We start from the raw sequence: 24,197 nt of genomic DNA on the forward strand, positions 1-24,197 counted from the left end.
CTGTGTGTAATCAAGTCTCCGTATAAATGCACCTGCACTGTGATAGTCTCAGAGGTCCGTTAAAAGCGCAGAGAGCATCATGAAGAACAAGGAACACACCAGGCAGGTCCGAGATACTGTTGTGAAGAAGTTTAAAGCCGGATTTGGATACAAAAAGATTTCCCAAGCTTTAAACATCCCAAGGAGCACTGTGCAAGCGATAATATTGAAATGGAAGGAGTATCAGACCACTGCAAATCTACCAAGACCTGGCCGTCCCTCTAAACTTTCAGCTCATACAAGGAGAAGACTGATCAGAGATGCAGCCAAGAGGCCCATGATCACTCTGGATGAACTGCAGAGATCTACAGCTGAGGTGGGAGACTCTGTCCATAGGACAACAATCAGTCGTATATTGCACAAATCTGGCCTTTATGGAAGAGTGGCAAGAAGAAAGCCATTTCTTAAAAATTTCCATAAAAAGTGTTGTTTAAAGTTTGCCACAAGCCACCTGGGAGACACACCAAACATGTGGAAGAAGGTGCTCTGGTCAGATGAAACCAAAATTGAACTTTTTGGCAACAATGCAAAACGTTATGTTTGGCGTAAAAGCAGCACAGCTGAACACACCATCCCCACTGTCAAACATGGTGATGGCAGCATCATGGTTTGGGCCTGCTTTTCTTCAGCAGGGACAGGGAAGATGGTTAAAATTGATGGCAAGATGGATGGAGCCAAATACAGGACCATTCTGGAAGAAAACCTGATGGAGTCTGCAAAAGACCTGAGACTGGGACGGAGATTTGTCTTCCAACAAGACAATGATCCAAAACATAAAGCAAAATCTACAATGGAATGGTTCAAAAATAAACATATCCAGGTGTTAGAATGGCCAAGTCAAAGTCCAGACCTGAATCCAATCGAGAATCTGTGGAAAGAACTGAAAACTGCTGTTCACAAATGCTCTCCATCCAACCTCACTGAGCTCGAGCTGTTTTGCAAGGAGGAATGGGAAAACATTTCAGTCTCTCGATGTGCAAAACTGATAGAGACATACCCCAAGCGACTTACAGCTGTAATCGCAGCAAAAGGTGGCGCTACAAAGTATTAACTTAAGGGGGCTGAATAATTTTGCACGCCCAATTTTGGCGTTTGAAATATCCAATAAATGTTGTTCCACTTCATGATTGTGTCCCACTTGTTGTTGATTCTTCACAAAAAAATACAGTTTTATATCTTTATGTTTGAAGCCTGAAATGTGGCAAAAGGTCGCAAAGTTCAAGGGGGCCGAATACTTTCGCAAGGCACTGCATGTGTCATTTCATAGTTTTGATGTCTTCACTATTATTCCACAATGTAGAAAATAGTAAAAATAAAGTAAAACCCTGGGATGAGTAGGTGTGTCCTGACCTTTGACTGGTACTGTCTGTGTCTAGTTTTTTTAGCCAGAGCTTAAAGCGATGAGCAGTAATCCTTCCTGCTTCTTAGTTCTATTGAGGAGTTGAGTAGTGTTATGATATTGGCCAGTGACCTCACGTATTCAGTAGGTCAAGTGCTTTACCGGTTGGTCCAATTCAAACACCTCTATCCCCCCACCTCACCCAAAGTCTCATCACTGACTTCCTTTGGTGACCCCCATCCACACATACATTATGGTGTCTTAACCAATGATAGCCATGAAACCCTTGTGACCAATCACCCCCCCCCCCCCCCCAATCATACTTTCCATTAACTAAATATAGGCTTAGTCCCTGCACAGAGCACTCACCCATTGTGGCCAGCCTGCCTTCCAGTTTCAACATGAGAGGTGTTTGAATTGGGGCCCCATGTCAAATCTACCCCCCTCATTGCCCCACTGCCCACAGTCCTGCCACATAGTGGTCATTGTGTACACTCCCTATGGGTTCTACTGTGGAATGAGGTCATCCCTTGTCTTAGCGATCCGCAGCATGCTAAGAACTGAGTCATCGTGGTAGTGTCATGGGCCTCAGATCACTGCGGAGTGCAGACTGTCCGGCTGCCTGAAGAGGGATGCCTCATTATGGATATGAGTGTGACCAAAATAACATTCCCGCACTGGCACATCACACAGAGGAGTTAGTGTGTCAGCTCACTTTCTGAGTAGCTGACCTTATATTGACAGCATATTGTATCTTGCACAGTTGAATAACTTATGATCTGCGTAGTGCTTACAGTGTGTTATACAGATTATTTCATTTGGGAGTGGAAAGGCTGCCTCTATTGATGTTTCAAAAGCCATCTCAGGCTTTTAGGGATCCCCCACTGTTCTGTAATGGCTCTCTTTCTTCTCCTCTCAGGAACTAAACAAGCCAACCTATCTCATTTCCACTTCTTTTCTTTTGTTCCTTATTTTGTTCTGTCTTTTTTTTCCCCTTCTCTTCAAAATGTTCTGGCTCGGAGGACGTTGAAGGAAAAATTCCACTCATCCTGCCAGGGCTTTTCTGGGACCCTTTCACTTACAGCACTGTTAACTGAAAGATACAACCGGGTGGCTTTGTGCGCTCTCTTTACCCAACGTGGTTCCTTTGTGAGGAGAACACAGGAGGACAAGTGTGTGGAATGTCTGTGTTCTGACTTCAGCCCAGACTATGGCTCTAGCATTGCTATGGAAGGTTCACAGACCATTCTACAGTTTATTTTCTGCCTCAACCAATGACCATCTCTCTCTATCTCTGTCCCATTCTCTTCTCCCCTCATTTACAGTAACAGCGTCTCTGGCCCTCTGGCTTCAGTCAGGGGGTTAGTCAACCGAACCGTACCGAGGCCTCACTGCACCTAAGCTGTCAGCAGGAGCACAGCTTGAATAGTTCTAGGTGCTTATTATGGGATGTAGCCCTTTCCTCAGGTCATTTGTTTGTGTTTGACACTCTCTGTCTCTCTCAGACACATGTTTGAGTCTCAGGGACTGCTACAGACGAGGCTCCCTCTCTCTGCTCTGACCCCCTCGTCCGAAGCACGCTCTGCTGCTGACGTGCTCCTGCACTCCAGAGCAGACAGGAGAGAAATGGGGCGGCCTGTATTGTGGCTCACAATGGGGGCTTTGTGTTGCCTGGAGAAGGGGCCAGGGTGCAGTATGGGGAGGACCGACAGGGCTGGGAATAGAGGGTCTTGTGTTGGGGCAGAGAGTGTTGACTGCAGGGAAGAGGTCAGGTCTGAGTGACAGGACAGGTGTGAAGGGCCAGGCAGGACGGGGGTATGGTGGAAGAGGGGACCCTCTCTCTGTAGTGAAATAACTCTGTGTTCCTTGGTGGATGTACTAGAGTTTCAGACAAATGGCAGTGTACACACACACACAATCCCACTCATATAGACACATGTTGGCAGATGCTCCCCTAATGGCAGACAGCTGTGGAGTTCATTCAGTATAAAATTGTATTTCTGTTGGCAGACTCTTGTCATAGATCTCTGATCTCAGACAGCCATGAACTGTTGAGTCTCTCCAATAGGGGGAAAGAATGCACCCTTAATAAACCAGAGACATGAACATGTTCTCCTCAGTTCACTGGTTTTTAGAGGTTTCACTGGTGGGAGGGAGCAGAGTCTGAGATTACAGACCGGGCTTGAATGGAGACCCCATGAAAGCCCTTGACGATGTGGGGAGTTTGCTCAACATACAGTTGAAGTCAGAAGTTTACATACATACACCTTAGTCAAATACATTTAAACTCAGTTCTTCACAACTCCTCACATCCTAGTAAAAATTCCCTGTCTTAGCTCAGTTAGGATCACCACTTTATTTTAAGAATGTGAAATGTCAGAATAATAGTAGAGAGAATGATGTATTTCAGCTTTTATTTCTTTCATCACATTTCCAGCGGGTCAGAAGTTTACATGCACTCAATTAGTATTTGGTTGCATTGCCTTTAAATTGTTTAACTTGGGTCAAACATTTCGGGTAGCCTTCCATAAGCTTCCCACAATAATTTGGGTGAATTTTGGCCCATTCCTCCTGACAGAGCTGGTGTAACTGAGTCAGGTTTGTAGGCCTCCTTGCTCGCATACGCTTTTTTCAGTTCTGCCCATAAATGTTCTATTGAGGTCAGGGCTTTGTGATGGCCACTCCAATACCTGGACTTTGTTGTCCTTAAGCCATTTTGCCACAACTTTTGAAGTATTCTTGAGGTCATTGTCCATTTGGAAGACCCATTTGCGAGCAAGCTTTAACTTCCTGACTGATGTCTTGAGATGTTTCTTCAATATCTCCACATAATTTTCCATCCACATAAATTTCCATCCTCATGAAGCCATCTATTTTGTGAAGTGCACCAGTCCCTCCTGCAGCAAAGCACCCCCACAACATGATGCTGCCACCCCCGTTGGGATGGTGTTCTTTGGCTTGCAAGCCTCCCACTTTTTCCTCCAAACATAGCGATGTTCATTATGGCCAAACCGTTCTATTTTTGTTTCATCAGACCAGAGGACATTTCTCCAAAAAGTAACATTTTTGTCCCCATGTGCAGTTACAAACCGAAGGCTGGCTTTTTTTTTATGCCAATTTTGGAGCCGTGTCTTCTTCCTTGCTGAGTGGCCTTTCAGGTTCTGTCGATATAGGACTCGTTTTACAGTGGATATAGATACTTTTGTACCTGTTTCCTCAAGCATCATCACAAGGTCCTTTGCTGTTGTTCTGGGATTGATTTGCACTTTTTCCTTCCTGAGCGGTATGACGGCTGTGTGGTCCCATGGTGTTTATACTTGCGTACTATTGTTTGTACAGATGAACATGGTACGTTCAGGTGTTTGGAAATTGCTCCCAAGTATGAACTAGACTTATGGAGGTCTTGGCTGATTTCTTTTGATTTCTTTTGATTTTCCCATGATGTCAAGCAAAGAGGCACTAAGTTTGAAGGTAGGCCTTAAAATACATCCACAGGTACACCTCCAATTGACTCAAATTATGTCAATTAACCTTTCAACATTTTCTGGAATTTTCCAACCTGTTTAAAGGCACAGTCAACTTAGTGTATGTAAACTTCTGACCCACTGGAATTGTGATACAGTGAATTATGAAATAATCTGTCTGTAAACAATTGTTGGAGAAATTACTTGTGTCATGCACAAAGTAGATGCCCTAACCGACTTGCCAAAACTATAGTTTGTTAACAAGAAATTTGTGGAGCTGTTGAAAAACGAGTTTTAATGACTCCAACCTAAGTGTATGTAAACTTCTGACTTCAACTGTACGTGCATGGCTATGAGTGACAGTCCTGTTATTAAATAAATTATTATCATAGGTGCTTTATTACTGTATATGTTAGAGGTTATCGGGCTGTTCTAAGTACCTTTACAGAAAAAACACATGATTTCACATGTGGAAAATCACATTATTTCCCATGAAATTTCACGTGTATTAATGTGAAGACATGTTTTGTGGAAAGCGTCACGCGATCACGTTTTCAAGTGTAGTTTCATGTTATCACATGTTGCCACGTTATCGTATTAACTTCACATAAGATCACATGGAGACGTGTTTTTGGACACAAATTCATGTGTTTTTTCCGTAAGGGTCGAGAGGGAAGCTCAACCACCTCAGGTAGAATGGCAGCTTCCCCAGCGCTGCAGGTCTGTCCAATGTTTTACCGGGGCCTGTGTCTTGGGTGGCCACACAATGCCACCTATCCACCCACGGTCTGGGCATGCAGGGCACCACTGGAGACATGGTGTTGGGTGGGTGGGTGAAGAGCGAGAACCAGCAGCATCCGTCTAGAAGTGTTTTCATTGGTCACACATAGCTGGGATAGCTGCAGTCTGAGCCAGGGAGATGAGGTTACCTGAAGCTGCTGCCCCTCACTCACTCCCTCCCTCCCTGGAGCTGCCACCAGCCACTGTTTAGGGCAAGGAGGGACATGTAGGACAGTACACAACCAACTCTTTCTAACAAACACACATTTAGTGGACCTCTGGGGATAAAGTAGCAGCAGTGCCTGAATGTAAATATGCTCCATAAAATGAGAGCAAGGGATATGTCTTGGGACTATTTGAAAGTGACATGCATGGAAAGTGGGCAGATGAACAGTGACAACCAGGTCACTTGGTAATGTGATCCATTCTGACATGGAGGATCTCTGTGGAAGCAGGGAGTGTTTAGATCACTGTCTGGAGAATGTAGCAGTGACTACACCCTTAGAATGTAGATATGTACGGACAGGACTGGACTGCATGATTGCCTCATGGTACACTGGGACAAATCTCTTGGAATATCTGAAGTTGCAATTCAAGGAATTCAGATCAACTACCTGGGTGTACAGTATTACCCCCGATGGCAGCAGGTGTTCTATGCTCAGACTCAACCTGTTTTCAGCATATTTAAGAGTGGAGACAGGTTTGAGTCATTCTGTAGTTCTCACAGTGATGACTGTAGGCTGGGGCTCTGCCAGACTGGGCTCTCTGTAGGTAAGATGAATAACAGTCTGTTTTACAGGGGACTGCATTCTAAACAGCATGAGGTGCATCCGTGTTTAAATCAGTGATGGCTTTCTGTTGGGTTAGTGAATGGGTCCAAACAGGGATGAGCTGTATCAGACGTAGGGATTGGATCTGAACAGGGACTGTATCAGACGTAGGGATTGGATCTGAACAGGGACTGTATCAGACGTAGGGATTGGATCTGAACAGGGACTGTATCAGGAGCAGGGTAGGGTGGCTCCCCCTCTCTATTGTGACTAGCCTAAACATTGAGAACATGAGTGTGTGTGTGTGTCTTCTGCTATTTTGGTGCTGCTGGATGTCTGTCGGGGCAATGGGCTTAGTGAACCAAAAGGAACATTGAATCTTGCTGTTGGTGTGTGTGTACAACACTGCTCAGAAACATAATTTCTAATGCACGTCCCTTGCATGGGTCTCTACTTTGTCTGACCCACCTAACCCTCCAGTGAACAGTAATACATCTGTACTCCTCCTTTGAAGTGAGACCATGACTTCTCATTCCACTCTCCTGTACCTCTATATCTCCTCTCAGAGCAGCTTGCGGTGAATTCAGTGGAATAGAGACATTGTATTCCAGTTTCCAATAAGCCCTAGGATGTTGACACCAGCAGCAGGGCTACATTAGAACCCCATGATGAGCCTCTGTTACTGCTGTTACACATTCACAGGTGTTTCTCATTTCACCCCGCATCAGAAGCATGTGGAAAATGTGCTTTGTGAGGTATGAGCAAAGTGTGTGTGTGTGAGGCCGTTACCCTCTGTGGGGGTCAACAGGCTTAGGTGTGGGAGGAAGGAAGCCTCGCTAGGTGTGAGGGAGGACAATGACTTCCTTCCTTTAATGTGCAGTCTCGCTCTCTCTCTCTAGTCCCACTGGTCACTTTACACAGCCTCCCTTCCCTGTCATATCCACTAGACAGGGAACAGTCCTTCTTTCTGACCCTTATTCCGTTCCTACCAATGATCTCAATTTCCACTGTAATTGAGTCAAACCAATAAAGTAGTCTCTCTCATAGGATCGGAAGCTATTTATTGTAGCTACAGTAGTTACTGTAGCTACAGTAGTTACACATTCCATTCCGGCCTACAATGCCACATCTAGAATACCCTCATCTGTGTATCTGAGTTGACTGATGCCATCCTACCTTGCCCACTGCATGCCCAGGTCTGGTCCACCACGCTGCTCTCTATGCATTACTGTCAGTGGGTTTCCATGGCCTTGAAAGGTGCAGTCTACAGCTCCCCTCCCCCTCTGCCCCCTCACCTCTTCCCCTTTACCCCTACCAGTTGCTGTGGGCCAGTTAGCCTGGCCACCCTCTGTGACATCACAGGAATGTCCTCGCCCCAGGACCCCAGCGTTGATGGTGAGGGGAACCATGGGCATCCGAATTCCAACAGTCATAACTGATTACTGACTGCAGCCCACAATGCACTGCTAGCTGGCAGAACTGGAGGGTCTTCTTCTGATCTCACACTTCTCAGCTTTGTGTCAAACTGGTCTGAAAGTATCACTTTGTAGGTATTTTAATGAGACAAAACCTGGTAAAATATGTTTAAAAAATGAGAAATATTACCCAGTCTCCATTACAACATTCATCAGGCTTGGCGAGCTCTTCATTACCACCAGGATATATGACCAGAATCACCCTCAGACCAAGGAAGAGTCATACTGTGTTGTGAATGCTTTAATGAACTGTGCATGTCGGCCTCTCTCTCTGGCCCAGTCCTCTCAGCAGCAGCACTCCACAGTGTTAGTGTGGGTTATCATAACAGCTCAGAAGCCCAGAGGTGACAGTTACACAGAGCAGGTACAGAGAGGACTAGCCAGATCTAATTGTGTGTTTACCAGTTCACCCGTCTGAGAATGTAGGCTGGTGTGTGTGTGTGTGTGTGTGGAGGGGGTATTGAGATTGGACTAGGCTCCCTGCGTCGCAGCATTGACAATACAGCAGTGAGAAACCCCAGACATGGCAGGGACCTCACTCTCTCTCACATAGACACTCAGTCTTTTGTTCCTCCGGCTTTAAGTACCCCTGGAATCCATCCTGACTGCTCTATATGAGTAAACAGGCCACAGCTCTTTCTATTGCTACTGCTGTACTGACCAGTCCTAGTAGATGATCCATGCCTCTGCTCTACTATGTCTGATGAGTGTCTGTGTGTGTGTACAGGGTGGGTAGGCCTGGGTAGTGCTATACCCTTTGAGTTATGGGGAATACTGGCCATCACTCAGGATTTCTGATGTGTGCAAAGTGGTAACCATGGCTCTAGAATTAGCACTGCGTTTGTTTCAGGTTTTATGACTTCTTTTATTAAGCTAATTTAGAGAGCAGGAAGAAGGATGTGGAAAAAGAGTGTAGTATCCAGTTGAAGTGGTGGTGAGGCGGTTTTGTCATACCAGCTCTCACCCTGTCTCCCCTAGTCTGTGATCATATTTCACTAACTACAGACCCCATGTCAGAATATAATAGAGGTCGACCGATTATGATTTTTCAACGGCGATACCGATTATTGGAGGACCAAAAAAGCAGATACCGATTTAATCGGCCAATTTTTTTTTTTCTTTTTTCTTTAAAAACATGTACATGTATTTGTAATAATGACAATTACAACAATACTGAATGAAAACTTATTTTAACTTAATATAATACATAAATAAAGTTAGCCTCAAATAAATAATGAAACATGTTTGGTTTAAATAATGCAAAGTGTTGGAGAAGAAAGTAAAAGTGCAATATGTGCAATGTAAGAAAGCTAACGTTCCTTGCTCAGAACATGAGAACATATGAAAGCTGGTGGTTCCTTTTAACATGAGTCTTCAATATTCCCAGGTAAGAAGTTTTAGGTTGTAGTTATTATAGGAATTATAGGACTATTTCCCTCCTATACCGTTTGTATTTCATTAACATTTGACTATTGGATGTTCTTATAGGCACTTTAGTATTGTCAGTGTAACAGTATAGCTTCCGTCCCTCTACTCGCTCCTCCCTGGGCTCGAACCAGGAACACAACGACAACAGCCACCCTCGAAGCAGCGTTACCCATGCAGAGCAAGGGAAACAACCACCCCAAGGCTCAGAGCGAGTGACAGTTTGAAACGCTATTAGCGCGCGCTAACTAGCCAAACATTTCACTTCGGTTACACCAGCCTCATCTCGAGAGTTGATAGGCTTGAAGTCATAAACAGCGCAATGCTTGACGCACAACGAAGAGCTGCTGGCAAAACGCACGAAAGTGCTGTTTGAATGAATGTTAACGTGCGTGCTTCTGCCTACCACCGCTCAGTCAGATACTTAGATACTTGTATGCTCAGTCAGATTATAGCAACGCAGGACACGCTAGGTAATATCTAGTAAAATCATCAACCATGTGTAGTTAACTAGTGATTATGATTGATTGTTTTTTATAAGATTTTAATGCTAGCTAGCAACTTACCTTGGCTTACTGCATTTGCGTAACAGGCAGTCAGTCTCCTTGTGGAGTGCAACGGTCGTTATTGCGTTGTATTAGTTAACTGTAATGTTGCAAGATTGGATCCCCCGAACTGACAAGGTGAAAATATGTCGTTCTGCCCTTGAACGTGGCAGTTAACCCACCGTTCCTAGGCCGTCATTGAAAATATGAATGTGTTCTTAACTGACTTGCCTAGTTAAATAAAGATTAAATAAAGGTGTAAAAATATATACTTTTTTAAATCGGTGTCCAAAAATACCGATTTCCGATTATGAAACTTGAAATCGGCCCTAATTAATCAGCCATTCCGATTAATCGGTCGACCTCTAGAATATAACCATTATTTTCTCTGCCTTTTTGACTTGTTTGAATTTGGAGTGGTCCAGCAGGAAGCGTGGAATGGAGTAGGCTACAATCCATACTTGGGCTTTACTGTACTTCTACGGTTAAAGATTAGGGAGGCTTGGACATGTTTTGGGGAGTAGATGGGAATGTTGAGAGATTAGGGGGCTAGTTGAGGGAGGAGGGGAGAGGTTGAGGGGGTAAAATGGGTGGCCTGGGGGGGGGGGGGGGGGGGTCTGGAATGTGTGGAATGAGTAGATTAATTTGTCGGATCCCCAGTCTGTCTCCTGCTGCGTGGCCCAGGGTGGAGATGAGGAGAGGGTTGTATGTCTATGTAGACCTAGATGTAGACCTATGTACACCTACGCAGACGACACCATTCTGTATACTTCTGGCCCTTCTTTGGACACTGTGTTAACTAACTTCCAGACGAGCTTCAATGCCATAGAACTCTCCTTCACTCATGCTGCCAAACATACCCTCGTAAAACTGACCATCCTACCGATCCTCGACTTCGGCGATGTCATTTACAAAATAGCTTCCAACACTCTACTCAACAAATTGGATGATGGTCTATCACAGTGCCATCCATTTTTGTCACCAAATCCCCATATACTACCCACCACTGTGACCTGTACGCTCTCGTTGGCTGGCCCTTGCTTCATATCTGTCGCCAAACCCACTGGCTCCAGGTCATCTATAAGTCTTTGCTAGGTAAAGCCCCGCCTTATCTCAGCTCACTGGTCACCATAGTAGCACCCACCCGTAGCACGTGCTCCAACAGGTATGTTTCACTGGTCACCCGAATGCCTTTCCTTCCAGTTCTCTGCTGCCAATGACTGGAACGAATTGCAAAAATCACTGAAGCTGGATACTCATATCTCCCTCACTAACTTTAAGCATCAGCTGTCAGAGCAGTTTACAGATCATTGCACCTGTACATAGCCTATCTGTAAATAGCCCACCCAACTACCTCATCCCCATATTGTTATTTATTTATTTATTTATTGCTCCTTTGCACCCAGTATCTCTACTTGCACATTCATTTTCTGCACATCTATCACTCCAGTGTTTAATTGCTAAATTGTAATTATTTTGAGACTATGTCCTCTTTATTGCCTTACCTCCCTAATCTTACTTCATTTGCACACACTGCATATAGATTATTCTATTGTATTATTGACTGTACGTTTATTTATTCCATGTGTAACTCTTGTGTTTTTTGTCTCACACTGCTTTGCTTTATCTTGGCCAGGTCGCAGTTGCATCTCTTTCATTCCCGTAGTTGTTGCATGCTGTGTGGAGCAACAGACAACAAGGCCAAGGACATGTTTGTTTCTACCCAACCATTATCTGAACTGTTTTTCGTTGGTAGGGGTATAGGTTCTCCCCTGGTTATAGTGAACTGTTCACTCTGAATTGATGGCAGGAGACTGAGATCAGCCTTCCTGAGCGTTCAGAAAGGGTTTTTCAGTAGTCCACAGCTTGATGAATGTATGGACTGATTTGACCCTGTCCTCTTGTTAGGCCCAGGATAATGGTGGCTTGTAACTTCATTGGGAGGAAACAAAAACTGTGCTGGAATTGCTGATTAATCGATCAAATCAAGGACCTGTGGGTCGCAAAAGAGCTTTTGTTTTATTTCTGAGTAATACTTTGGCTCTGTGCCATGGCTGCAGAGGGAGAGAAGGACTCTGTCAGAGGACGGAGAGAATAAGAGATGAGAGCAACAGTCGGGAGAGAGATGAGCCAATAGAGTGTGAAATTGGTAGAACAATTTTCATTGGCCCCGTCCTGGGTATGTGAAACTGGTACTCTAGGAAACAGCCAGGGATCGAGCATATATGGGCAGAACAGATGGATTCAGTCAGACAGCCCTCTGTGCATGGGAACAAGAGAGACAAAGTCAATGGTTTGATCAATATTTGGTGGCTGTTCAGAATGGAGGAGCTACTGGCTCACTTCACCAGGCAATGGGTTTGGATCAGTTAGTTGATTGATATGAATGTATGGAGCCAATAGATTTCTCTTTCATATGATAATATAATTATTAGCCCTATAGTGAGTATAATAACACAATGCATACTAAATGAATGATTTTGTGGTAGGTATAAAGTATCTATCCTATGTAATAAAGATTACTTTCCCCATTCACATAATGACCTTTAGCTAGCATGCTTTCTGAGAACGTGGAGATCATATGAGCCATGTATTACAGAATGACTTCAGCTTATTGGGTGTCTGGCTCTGTGCTCTGATTGTGAAATGCCTTTTTATAAATGGCCCACAGAGACAGGTAATTGAAGTCAATATCAGATTTATTTATTTATTTGGCTTTAGAAGAGAATTAAAGATGATAAATGACCGTTTGAATGCCTAACCCTTCGTCATTGGAGAGGGAGTAAGGCAGGTGTCAAGGAGAGAATATTAGAACAAGAGAAAACAGGAAGTAGGTAGAGACCAGCATACCATTTTATATCAGTGACTGGATCGACGAATCAATGGCTGAGGTCATAATTATCGCTGACTACCGACGTTCAGCTGCCATTTTGAAAAACGCGATTGGTCTCTGATGTGAATCATATTCTGATCATGTATATCTGAGTTGATGTAGCTCGGTGTTGGGTGCTTCGATTCAAATCGATCACAGCTACAATGTCTGGTTGAAAATCAACAGGACGTGGATGATAACCATCTGAGTTTCATAGAAAGTTATTCTCATGAAAACCCAGTGAAAAGCTCTGTCACGGAGAGGGAGAGTAATCAAACTGGAGCTCTGGAGTCTGGTGTGTCGTCAGGAACCTGGCCACTTCTACTCAGCAACCCATCGATCATCCCTCCTGTTTTACTATTCTCATCAGACGCATGCAAGTAGAAACAGACCGTGAGTCTCTGGGAGGAAAAAAGAGCACCACAGGTCAGAGAAATCGGAGCGCTGAACAATATGGTCATTTATCAGTGCGACTAGTCGCCAGCAGCAGTTCACACTATAGTGACATAACAAAAGGTCGTGCCTATAACACCTGGTAGACATTCAGGTAGCCAGTCAGTTCTCTGATGAAAGGTGACCGACATGAACTATTTATCATTCCAACCATCATTTGAGTTTAAAGATGATCATCCGTAGAGTTATATTTGTTCCTGGGACTCATTGTTCAAATCTGTCATGAGGTCACAGTCCCGGATCTGTGGGCTTAATAAAACCATGTAAGCTCAAATATAATATGGGCTTGGGCTGGGGAGCAATGTACCCATGACGCAGGGTCTAGCAGTGACAGCTGCCCTCTGTGGCTGTCCAATCTGTTAGTCAGAGGGACATGGGGCTGGTAAGGTAAACACAGTGACCTTAAAGGGTATCCAATGGTGACCTTCAGTGTGGCTGAGTCACCCACAGGCCTCCACAGGCCCCCTCATACTGACAACACCTCATACCATGGGCCACCAGGGTGAGTCTGAATGGAGCTGAGGCACAATGAGCTTTTAGGGAGTGAGGACAGAGCTATGACAGAGACACAGAGGGAGGGGGTTGCTATAGGACCAGACTTGTAACCAACACATACTAGCTCGTGTCCCTCTGATCCCTTTTGAGAATGCTCTGTTTAATCTATAACCATCCACTGTGGCTGTCACGATGTCAGTTTTCAGCGTTTGCGACATGCCTTTCTCTTCTAAAAATTGCAGTGGATTCATTAGCTATTCATGATGCACATGCACACAAAGAATCGGTGTGTCCTCAGTTCACCCCTTTCCCACTCTCTCCCTGGCTCAAAGCGTCGCCCCCAGGGTGGGTAGATTTAGGGGCGTCAGGCAGGCTGCTGGTTCAGCAGACAGTGTAGGGGATACGCTCTGCTGGCGACAGAGACCACTCACAGCGTGGTTGTTTGTAATGCCGGGGCTACACAGACATAAAGTTGGCTTGTCACATTAAAATATCAGTGTAACCTACAGCAGAGGGGCTGTGAAATCCAACCCCTTCAGAGATTGGGGAGCACAGCAATACTGGTTAGATATAGATGGAGGTGGTAAGAGGTGTTGGTATTAGTGGAGAGGTCATTCCTCCCATTGATATTAATGTTCAGGAATTCAAGGTACAATTGAAGTCGGAAGTTTACATACACCTTAGCCAAATACATTTTAACTCACAATTCTTGACATTTAATCCTAGTAAAAATTCCCTGTCTTAGGTCAGTTAGAATCACCACTTTATTTAAAGAATGTGAAATGTCAGAATAATAGTAGAGAGTGATTTGATTTCAGCTTTTATTTCTTTCATCACATTCCCAGTGGGTCAGAAGTTTGCATGCACACTCAATTAGTATTTGGTAGTATTGTCTTTACATTGTTTAACTTAGGGCAAACGTTTCGGGTAACCTTCCACAATAATTTGGGTGAATTTTGGCCCATTCCTCCTGACAGAGCTGGTGTAACTGAGTCAGGTTTGTAGGCCTCCTTTGCTCACACACGCTTTTTCAGTTCTGCCCACAAATTTTCTATGGGATTGAGGTCAGGGCTTTGTTTTGCCACAACTTTGGAAGTATTCTTGGGTCATTGTCCATTTGGAAGACCCATTTGCGACCAAGCTTTAACTTCCTGACTGATGTCTTGAGATGTTGCTTCAACATATCCACATAATTTTCCTGCAACATGATGCCATATATTTTGTGAAGTGCACCAATCCCTCCTGCAGCAAAGCACCCCCACAACATGATGCTGCCACCCCTGTGCTTCACGGTTGGGATGGTGTTCTTCAGCTTGCAAGCATCCCCTTTTTCCTCCAAACATAACATTGGTCATTATGGCCAAAGTTATATTTGTTTCATCAGACCAGAGGACATTTCTCAAAAAATTACAATATTTGTCCCCATGTGCATTTGCAAACTGTAGTCTGTCTTTTTTATGGCGGTTTTGGAGCTGAGGCTTCTTCCTTGCTGAGCGGCCTTTCAGGTTATGTCGATATAGGACTAATTTTACTGTGGATATAGATACGTTTGTACCTGTTTCCTTCAGCATCTTCACAAGGTCCTTTGCTGTTGTACTGGGATTGATTTGCACTTTTCGCACCAAAGTGCGTTCATCTCCAGGAGACAGAATGCGTCTCCTTCCTGAGCGGTATGACGGCTGCGTGGTCCCATGGTGTTTATACTTGCGTACTATTGTTTGTACAGATGAACGTGGTACCTTCAGGCATTTGGAAATTGCTTCCAAGGATGAACCAGACTTGTGGAGGTCTACAATTTTTTTTTCTGAAGTCTTAGCTGATTTCTTTTGATTTTCCCATGATGTACGAAGAGGCACTCAGTTTGAAGGTAAGCCTTAAAATACATCCACAGGTACACCTCCAATTGACTCAAATTATGTCAATTAGCCTTTCAGAAGCTTCTAAAGCCATGACATCATTTTATGGAATTTTCCAACCTGTTTGAAGGCCCAGTCAACTTAGTGTATGTACTTCTGACCCACTGGAATTGTGATACAGTGAATTATAAGTAAAATAATCTGTCTGTAAACAATTGTTGGAGAAATGACTTACCAAAACTATGGTTTGTTAAAAATACATTTTTGGAGTGGTTGAAAAACAAATTTTAATGACTCCAACCGAAGTGTATGTAAACTTCAACTGTACGTTTGGAGGATTTCCACAGGAAATGAAACAACCTCTGTATAATAACTCAAGGCGAGACCCAGAGGCAGACGGTTGGAGTCTTAGATGTTCAATAATCAAAAAGGTGTAGGCCAGAGAAAGGTTGTGGACGGGCAAAAGGTCAAAACCAGATCAGAGTCCAGGAGGTACAGAGAGGCAGACAGGTTTGAGGTCAAGGCAGGCAGAATGGTCAGGCAGGCGGGTACAGAGTCCAGAAACAGGCAAGGGACAAAACCGGGAGGACTAGAAGAAGGAGAAAGAGCAAATGCAGGAGAATGGGGAAAAACTGCTGGTTGACTTGGACATACAAGATGAACTGGCACAGAGAGACAGGAAACACAGGGGTAAATACACTGGTACAGAGAGACAGGAAACACAGGGGTAAATACACTGGGGAAAACGAGCGACACCTGGAGGTGGTGGAGACAATAATGAGGACAGGTGAAACGAATCAGGGTGTGACACTGTCGATCTTCCACAGGAATGTTGAGGACTCCGTCCTTACAGCTTCAGAATGTTGTCTGCATTTTAGGAGAAAAGGTTATCCAAACACAGAGGGGCCTCCGTGGCTATGATGTTTGTCCACATTACAAGATGTTTCCATCTGGACTCAAATAGCTTCCTACCCAGAGACCCTCATTGTGTTGACTCCGTGTGTTATATCCCTCCGGATGATATACCTTCTGGTGTCACTGTGTCATGTCAGCTATGTCGCCTATCCCCAAATAACTTTGTGATTTCATTTCCCATACATTCTGGGGTTGAGAGAGTGCCTGTCACATCATTCTGACAGGTCCTGTTCCATTACATTTTTGGGGCTGATAGCCACTCAGATATACTGGCATGCCTCCACAACACCCACTAAAGAGCTTCATCAGAGTCAATCTATGGAGTTGAGTTACTGTGTGTCCAGTCCACAGAGCAGGTTCTTGTTAGAGGAGATGGTGAATAGATGCTGAGTCATGAGTGGGCTGAGGGGGTGAATAATGAGAGGCAAAAGGAGAATCACGAGGAGAGCAGCTGCAGCAGGTATTTCTCTGGCATTTCTCTATTTCTCTGGCAGAGCCCTGATCTATCTAGAATCTGTCTCTATCTATGCTTCTAACCCTGGTCCTGGAGAGCTACCCTCCTGTAGGCTTTTACTACAACCCCAGTTGTAACCTCGTTGATTCAGCTTTTCAACCAGCTAATTATTAGAATCAGGTGCGCTTGATTAGGGTTGGAGCAAAAACCTGGACGCGGGCTCTCCAGGAACAGGGTTGGAACAGGGCCTTTGGTCTAATGCTTTAATATTTCATCATTTATGCCCGCTGAATTCATATTCATTAATAAATAGGCCTGTTTAATTTTGTCTGGCTTGCCGTTCCAAATGAAATGGAATATTGATTTAATTTAGTAGCCCCCAATTGTAGCTAGCTAGGGATCTTATCATACCGCCGTTGGCAGAATAAAAGGTTATGGAAACACTATTATGCACAAGTTTCAGAGCACCTGTATATCCAGCTACATCTGAGACTTAGGCCCAGTACTCTTTAACCTCATCCGTTGCCTGTGTTTACTGGATTAAACACTTGCCTTGCAGCGTGGAGAAAGACGCTTGCCAAGTTGGCGGCTTTCATCTGGGTTTCCCTGTAACTGGGTGTTCAACTTTAGTAGTTCTGTCGTATTGAATATCTTGTTTTTCAATATATGGATGAAATTAGGGCATGATTTGATAATATCAAGCACCTCCTCAACCACAGAGCCAGGGTGTCAGAGCAGTCCTCTGTGGATCCTAGGATTTGTAGTCTACATGGCTGCCCTCAGAGTTTAGGACTAGGCATGTCCAATCTGCTATGGATCGAAATCTCTTTTGAAATCTCTTTTGAAATGAAAGACGTGTTAAGATCTGACCCTGACCCTGATGGTTATGACTGTCTCTCATACAGCTAGAGTCTTTATGAATGGGCTGTAAGGCTGATCTGATCACACTCCACAGTGTCTGCTGGGGCAGAACAGGACCACACTGTCACTGCAGGCCAGGGGACTCCTGTTGACATAAACACTGCATGGGGGGGTGTTCATTTCTTGTCTGGATGTCATGAAATGGCCCGTGTGTGTGTGTGTGTGCGCACTATCTGTAGTGGAATAGGCTGATTCTGACTCCGTCTTTTTGTTTTTTTTCCCCCCACAGATCGTGAAGACCAATCAATCCTTTGCACGTGAGTATCCTACTACTCTGTTGGGATCATTTCTCTAGACATCCTTTCCACTCACATTTCAATGAAACATTTTACATGATTGAAAACAGCTTGCTTTTCAAATCAAATTGTATTTGTCACATGCGCCGAATACAACAGGTGTAGACCTTACTTTACCGTACCAAGCCCTTAACCGACAATGCAGTTCAAGAAATAGAGTAAAGACAATATTTCCTCAATAAACTAAAGTATAAAATAAAAAGTAACACAATAAGATTACATTTCAATAACGAGGCTATAATACAGGGGGTACCGGTACCGAGTCAATGTGCAGGGGTACAGGTTAGTCGACGTAATCAAATGGTGGTAATGACATTGACTAAATTTAACATATCAAAAAATGTGTTATGTGTATGTTTCAGTGTTCCACATCAGAGGTGTATTATCAGCCCAATCCTTTATCTAAACTGCATCATGCTAATGCACCTGATGACGCCTGATGATGTTCTCAGAGGCCTCTTCTCTGCTCCGTCAGTATGCTAGCTGTCCTGCTCCTGAAACATTACCTCATTAAACTGCCCAGTAAGGAAAACAGATCGCCTCAGCCTGCCAAGTCCTGCTCTGACACCATCTCTCCAAGAGGACTCAGAGGGTAGAGGTTGTTTTTTTAAGGTGGGCCGATTCCAGAGGAGACTCAGTGGCTTTATGAGCTGGAAAAGTAACCTGTCTGGCGCTGAGACTGATGTGGCTGCACCTTCAGTAGGGTCTCAGTGACGTGCCCCCTCTTTTCCTTGAGTTCACTTTTGGAGATTTCCTCCATGCAGAGTTGCACCCCAGTCACTCCTTTCAGATTTACAGTCGAGCTCTTAGACTCGGGGAAGAAGGCAGAACAAGCCTACAGTATGTGGGAGTGAAGTGAGCAGCATTAGCATCTGTTAGTTGCTGCTGGTTTTCAGTTATGGACTAGATCTAAAAAGCTTTATGATGTAGTTATGTAACTAAGTTGGCCTTTGAGAAACTTTGTGCGAGTTCTTGAGTGCTATATGCCAATGATCTCATTTAGACCCTCCCATTATCACAGAAATAAGCACACCAATCTTACATCATCTTATAAAGTTGTCATGTCCAATCAGAAACCTACTCTGTTGTACTATCTGAGAGAGAATCCAGTCTTCCTGTCATTGAAAACCAGTGAGGACTGGTTTACATGACGATTAAGTAATTTGGTTTACAGAACAGGAAGTGATCCACTGGGCCACAGACCTGTGGAATCTCTCACCTTAAGAGTGTGACACACTGATGCAAGAGTCACAGGCCTCACACACTGATGATCTGGCTACCTTGTGCTTGAACAAGAAGAGTGACTAATTCAGAAAGTCAGTCTGCTTGGAATGAAGAAAAGTATGTCCCATGCCCAAATCTGATGTTGTCATTTCAACCTAAAACATCTCACTGTTCTCACAATTGTAATGTGACATCAAATGAATCTGAAATGGCATTTGATTAACATATATTACACTATACCCCCATATCACCCATATACAAAGTGTAGAGGAGGAGACTCACATTGAGTTGCACTCTGGCCATTTATCCATTAAGCCAGCATTCTGTGTGGAGAGCTAATAGCTGGCTATGGTAAAGCCACGGGTATGTGGCTGTGTGCTGGTTCTGGAGGGGAGTGAGAGTTGGGTCCTGGCGGACGTCCCTGTCATTAGAGCCAGGCCAAAAGCAGAGCCTAGAAACCCTGGAGACCTGCCCACCCAACCACAGGACCCTGGAGTTCAAATCAGACAGAGCAGAGCAGGCAAAACAAACAACAGTATCAGACTCTCTAGTCTATAGTATGTCCCAGGGCTGAGCAGAGCCACCCCATCTGACATGATGAGCCTATGGGCTGGGCTGGGTCGTTTATGTGTTTTGACTGTACTTGGTTGAGATTATATGTGGAAGCCTTCCAGGAAGCTTGGCTCTGTCTGGCAACTAAAGGCACAGTTATAACAGTAGACAAAGGGTTATATAAGTATTTGCTGGAAGTGTTCAACAGTGCTGAAATGTTATTTATTTTATGAGGCCTGCTTGGTAGTAGACTAGACCAGTTTCTTTGCTCTCCCTCATCCCTCCACCCCACCCCCCTCTCTCTCTCCCCATCCTCTCTTCCTCCTCTGTCTAATCTGATATGTATTGGTCCTGTCTGTCTCCTCCTCACACAGAGGCGAGTCGGGTGCCGGCAAGACAGAAAACACCAAAAAGGTCATCCAGTACCTGGCCCACGTCGCCTCGTCACACAAAGGACGCAAAGACCACAACATTCCTGTGAGTGTTACCATTCCCTACTTCCCTGTTCCCTTCCTGAACTCCTCCTGTTAAACCCTCCAATGTGTCCATGCTGGATCCAAAGGCAGAGGCTTTACCACAGTGTGTACTCAACTTGCTTCTAAACAATGTGTTCTAGTTTAATGACCACTGATGCTAATGGCTAACGCAGCTCCTCCAGTAGAGTCTAATCAGTTTGTTGTTGTGTACCGCCTGAACCTGAACGGTCTCCGCTCCAGCTCTGTGGTGCTCAGTGCCACTCTGTCAGAGCCTAATGTTAGCAGGATAATGTTAGCAGGATAATGTTAGCAGGATAATGTTAGCCACCAGTAGGTTCACTGCTTATGGCTTGTGTTTGACATAAGCACCTCCAGGTCTAACCCTTCCCTTTGTTTATTACCTGAAACAAACAGCCCGAATCCCCTAAAGCGTTGAACAAGCTCCAGGCAAGTGTTTCCCCACTTTCTAAAACACTTGTGCTCCGTTTGGATGTTTTTGCATGCCCTTCCCGAAATCAAACTGTACTGGCTGGTATATGTGGTATTTGTTTGTGCTGGCAAAACGTTTAAGTCTGCTATCAAACCGACAGACTTGCATTACATTGTGTTTTATCAGTTGTTTTAGGTTTATTTTAAGGAAATGCCCAACAGTGTCAACATACAGTAAGCCTTAAAAAGGGAAACAAATATTTTGTCATTTGAAACACAGTGGCTGTTAATTTGCAGTGACCTTACAATAACTAACCCCATATGCATGTGCTTTTTGTGGTTAGGTTCTACTCATATTTATCTTTGTTATTCCCACTTTGAATGTCCATGGCAATGAGGGGATTTGGTGTGAACTGTGAAATCACATCAGACTGTGGCTCTCCAAACCCTCTTCCACAACAGCCCTCTAATATCTCAACCATTCTCCTTTATTCATGCTAGCTTTTCATTTGATTTAGCTCAGAAAGCCTTTGGCATAGCTTCAAATACCTTTCATGCACGGTTAATGCCCACGGCCACACGAATACGGTTTGTGTCCATAATAACACCTGACTGCTCATTCACACACCGTGGATTCCTGTCCTACAGTACAGTCTGTGAGTAGCTGTTGCTTTTGATTGTTCCTAATCAATAAGCACATGTTGGGTCAGTGATGTGGGAATGCTTTGACCTTCCCATCTCCATCGCGATCCTCACCTGGACATCTTGGGGAATGAAATGAAGCTACTATTGTCTCTCTGCTGCATAACATGGGCATGCTTCAGTAACAATGGAGTTACTCACCTGGGACTAATACACCGTGCAGAATGTTTCAGCTTGATTCATGATCCACTGTTCCCCCACAGAGACTTCTAACATTACATCATTCTTTCCAACTGAATACTCCACTGTGCATACTTCTGAGTATAACTGAGATACAGTATTTACTGGCCCTCATTGTCCCCCCACTCAGTTTGCCCAGGAGCTATTTTTCTTTCCCAAAGCCTTTTTTCCCCCTCAGTAAAGCTATGCTTTGCTGAAGCAGATGCTGCTATGATTAAACACCCCGGTTTTACACTCACCCAGGTTGTGTATATGTACTACACAGTGTTGATGTGTGGCGATATCCTGGCTGTAACTCTGTACCTGGGTCCCTGTGCCAGAATACACCAGTCCACTACAGCTCACTGCTCTCCCACACCACGCTGCCTCTGTGTCCAGTTAGGATCCCTATGAGCACGGGCCAGAGGAATGTGGAGCGAGGGGATGATGGGAGGGAGGAGAGGGGAGGCTGGGGTCAAAGTAGCAGATCTGATAGAACAGTGGGCCCCAGACACCCAGTAGCCAGGAACTTGGGGCTTTTTTTGTGGGGCAGAGCAGTGGAAGTATTGCATTGATCTGATACAATGTGTGTGCATTAGGGAGGTAGGGAGGTATTGTGCAGTGTAGTAGGTAAAGGATAAGAGAGGGAGTGATATGTCCACATCACCCTTCCCTATCGTCCAGCCATCAGGAGAGAGCAGTTTGACTGGAGCAGCTCTCTGACTCTGATCCAGACAGTGGGAGGAGGAACTCAATACCCCCATGTGATCTGTACAGTTTAGATCTGATTTCCACCCTGAGTTGAAATCCTGAAAGAAAAATAGTCCTCACGTCCTGTTCTGCCCCGCCAGGCACCCCGACTCCAGTCTCATTCCTGGAAATGATTTATATGTGGAGTCATTGGGGCGAATTAAACACAAGCTACCCCGATGATGCTCCCATCTCTTACATTGACATGTTTAACTATTCAGAAAACATTTAGTCAAGAATGTGTCTTGTCCGGAACCAGGGGTTTAGTGTATGTATGCTCTGTAGTGTGTTTCTCAAACTCTAGAAACCTGAGTTATAGGATGTGCTTCAGGGTTGGCTGCGACACATCTACGCGGTAGAGGCTGCAGTATGTTTAAGTGGGCCAGACCCCAGTCCTTCGGGCAGCAGCCCTACTTCTCTCTGCACCACTCTCTCACTCACCCGTATGTAGGCTGAGCCTGTCCCACATATCTGTGGTGGGGCTGGGCAGCGCTACCCCCCAACCTTTAAAATCACAGAAAACTCTGGCCCACTGGGTCAACAAAAACCAGGCCCCAGTGTCCCATCACCGTAGAGAAACCAGGGTGGTACAGGCTGGCTGGTTGCAGTGCTATTTCTGTTGTGCCCACACAGCCAGCGCCCTGGTTAAAGTGGGTAAAGGGGGCGAGGTGCGGGATGGTGGAATGCCCCCACCGCTCGAGGATTTGGGAAGTAGCCACCGCCCCATCACAGCAGTGCCTCCCGGAAGTGGAGGGTGCATGTGAGCAGCGTCACAACCACAGGAATGTTCTCACCACCCCACAATCTCACTTTAGTTACTTCAGGCAGTGCTGCTTTTTACCCTCTGTCCTCTCTGTATGTGGGGAAGAAGTAGACTAGTGGCCTCTCAAACCCTGTGAGACAGTTGGCTATGCCCTGTGGTTGGCTATGCCCTCCAACCTGTGATGGACATGACCAGCAGCATATAAACAGCATATAAACCTCTGTCTACATGATTCATACAGTAGGCTTGTATTCGCTCTGCTCAATAGCTCGAATTGATCAGTTGGTGTATGTTTTGAGATAATATTATTAAACTGTATAATATTTAGTCCCAGATGTTAATATGAGCATAACACGACCGCCACATCTGATTTAAGAGCATTATGATCAGGCCCTTTGAGGAGGATTCTAGTGCTGCACCATTTTGTGTTCAGTCAAACAAAAATTATTTTTCTCTCCAAAGACTGGTATTGATATTGAGGAATGCATTATTAAAGAAAGCCTCAGTCAAGAGTGCACTGAACCTTCCGTTTTGCAGATGAGCTGAACCATATGGTTTACATTTAGTGTTTCTCAACATTGCATGAAATAATTGGGTACAATGTCGTCTTACTGACATCATACTTTTAATGGGTTATTCATTCAGTAGAAATATAGCAGATGTCTACTGCATAACAGAGGTTCCATTCTCACACTCTCTTTACTTCCCATGTCCACCCTGTGGTGAAAGCAATGGCACTTGTCCATTCCGATTTGAATACATCTTTCATTAGCGGTTCATGGCTGGTTTAGGTAGTGGCGGTATTAACTGGCTCTATATCACTCAGTTTCTCCCTCACTTTACAGGGCGAGCTGGAACGGCAGCTTCTGCAAGCCAACCCCATCCTTGAATCCTTTGGCAATGCCAAGACGGTGAAAAACGACAACTCGTCACGTTTTGTAAGTTCAAAAAGCTACACTTGGATACAAATAGTCTTGAATGTGACAGTTGTACTGTATGTTTTATGTACACATTTGTAGACGGTCTACACACAGACCCTCTGT

The 24,197-nt window shown here is 44.7% G+C and overlaps 1 protein-coding gene across 5 annotated transcripts in view; it reads left to right on the plus strand.

Moving 5' to 3' along the window:
* The window catches only part of LOC110486468 (myosin-10), a 66,942-nt gene that overhangs the window by 16,723 nt on the left and 26,022 nt on the right, over positions 1–24,197 (plus strand). For 3 of the 5 annotated variants that reach the window (XM_036941158.2, XM_090196633.1, XM_090196631.1), the window contains exons 4-7: positions 18,033–18,060; positions 20,250–20,352; positions 20,766–20,798; positions 24,000–24,092. In XM_036941158.2, the coding sequence (XP_036797053.1) occupies positions 18,033–18,060; positions 20,250–20,352; positions 20,766–20,798; positions 24,000–24,092 (257 nt within the window). The remainder of the gene's footprint in view (positions 1–18,032; positions 18,061–20,249; positions 20,353–20,765; positions 20,799–23,999; positions 24,093–24,197) is intronic. The other 2 variants (XM_036941159.2, XM_090196632.1) reach the window with 1 other exon arrangement.

This window comes from Oncorhynchus mykiss, chromosome 13 (assembly GCF_057628025.1).
Source record: "Oncorhynchus mykiss isolate SJ-2025 chromosome 13, ASM5762802v1, whole genome shotgun sequence".
Classification (NCBI taxonomy): domain Eukaryota; kingdom Metazoa; phylum Chordata; class Actinopteri; order Salmoniformes; family Salmonidae; genus Oncorhynchus; species Oncorhynchus mykiss.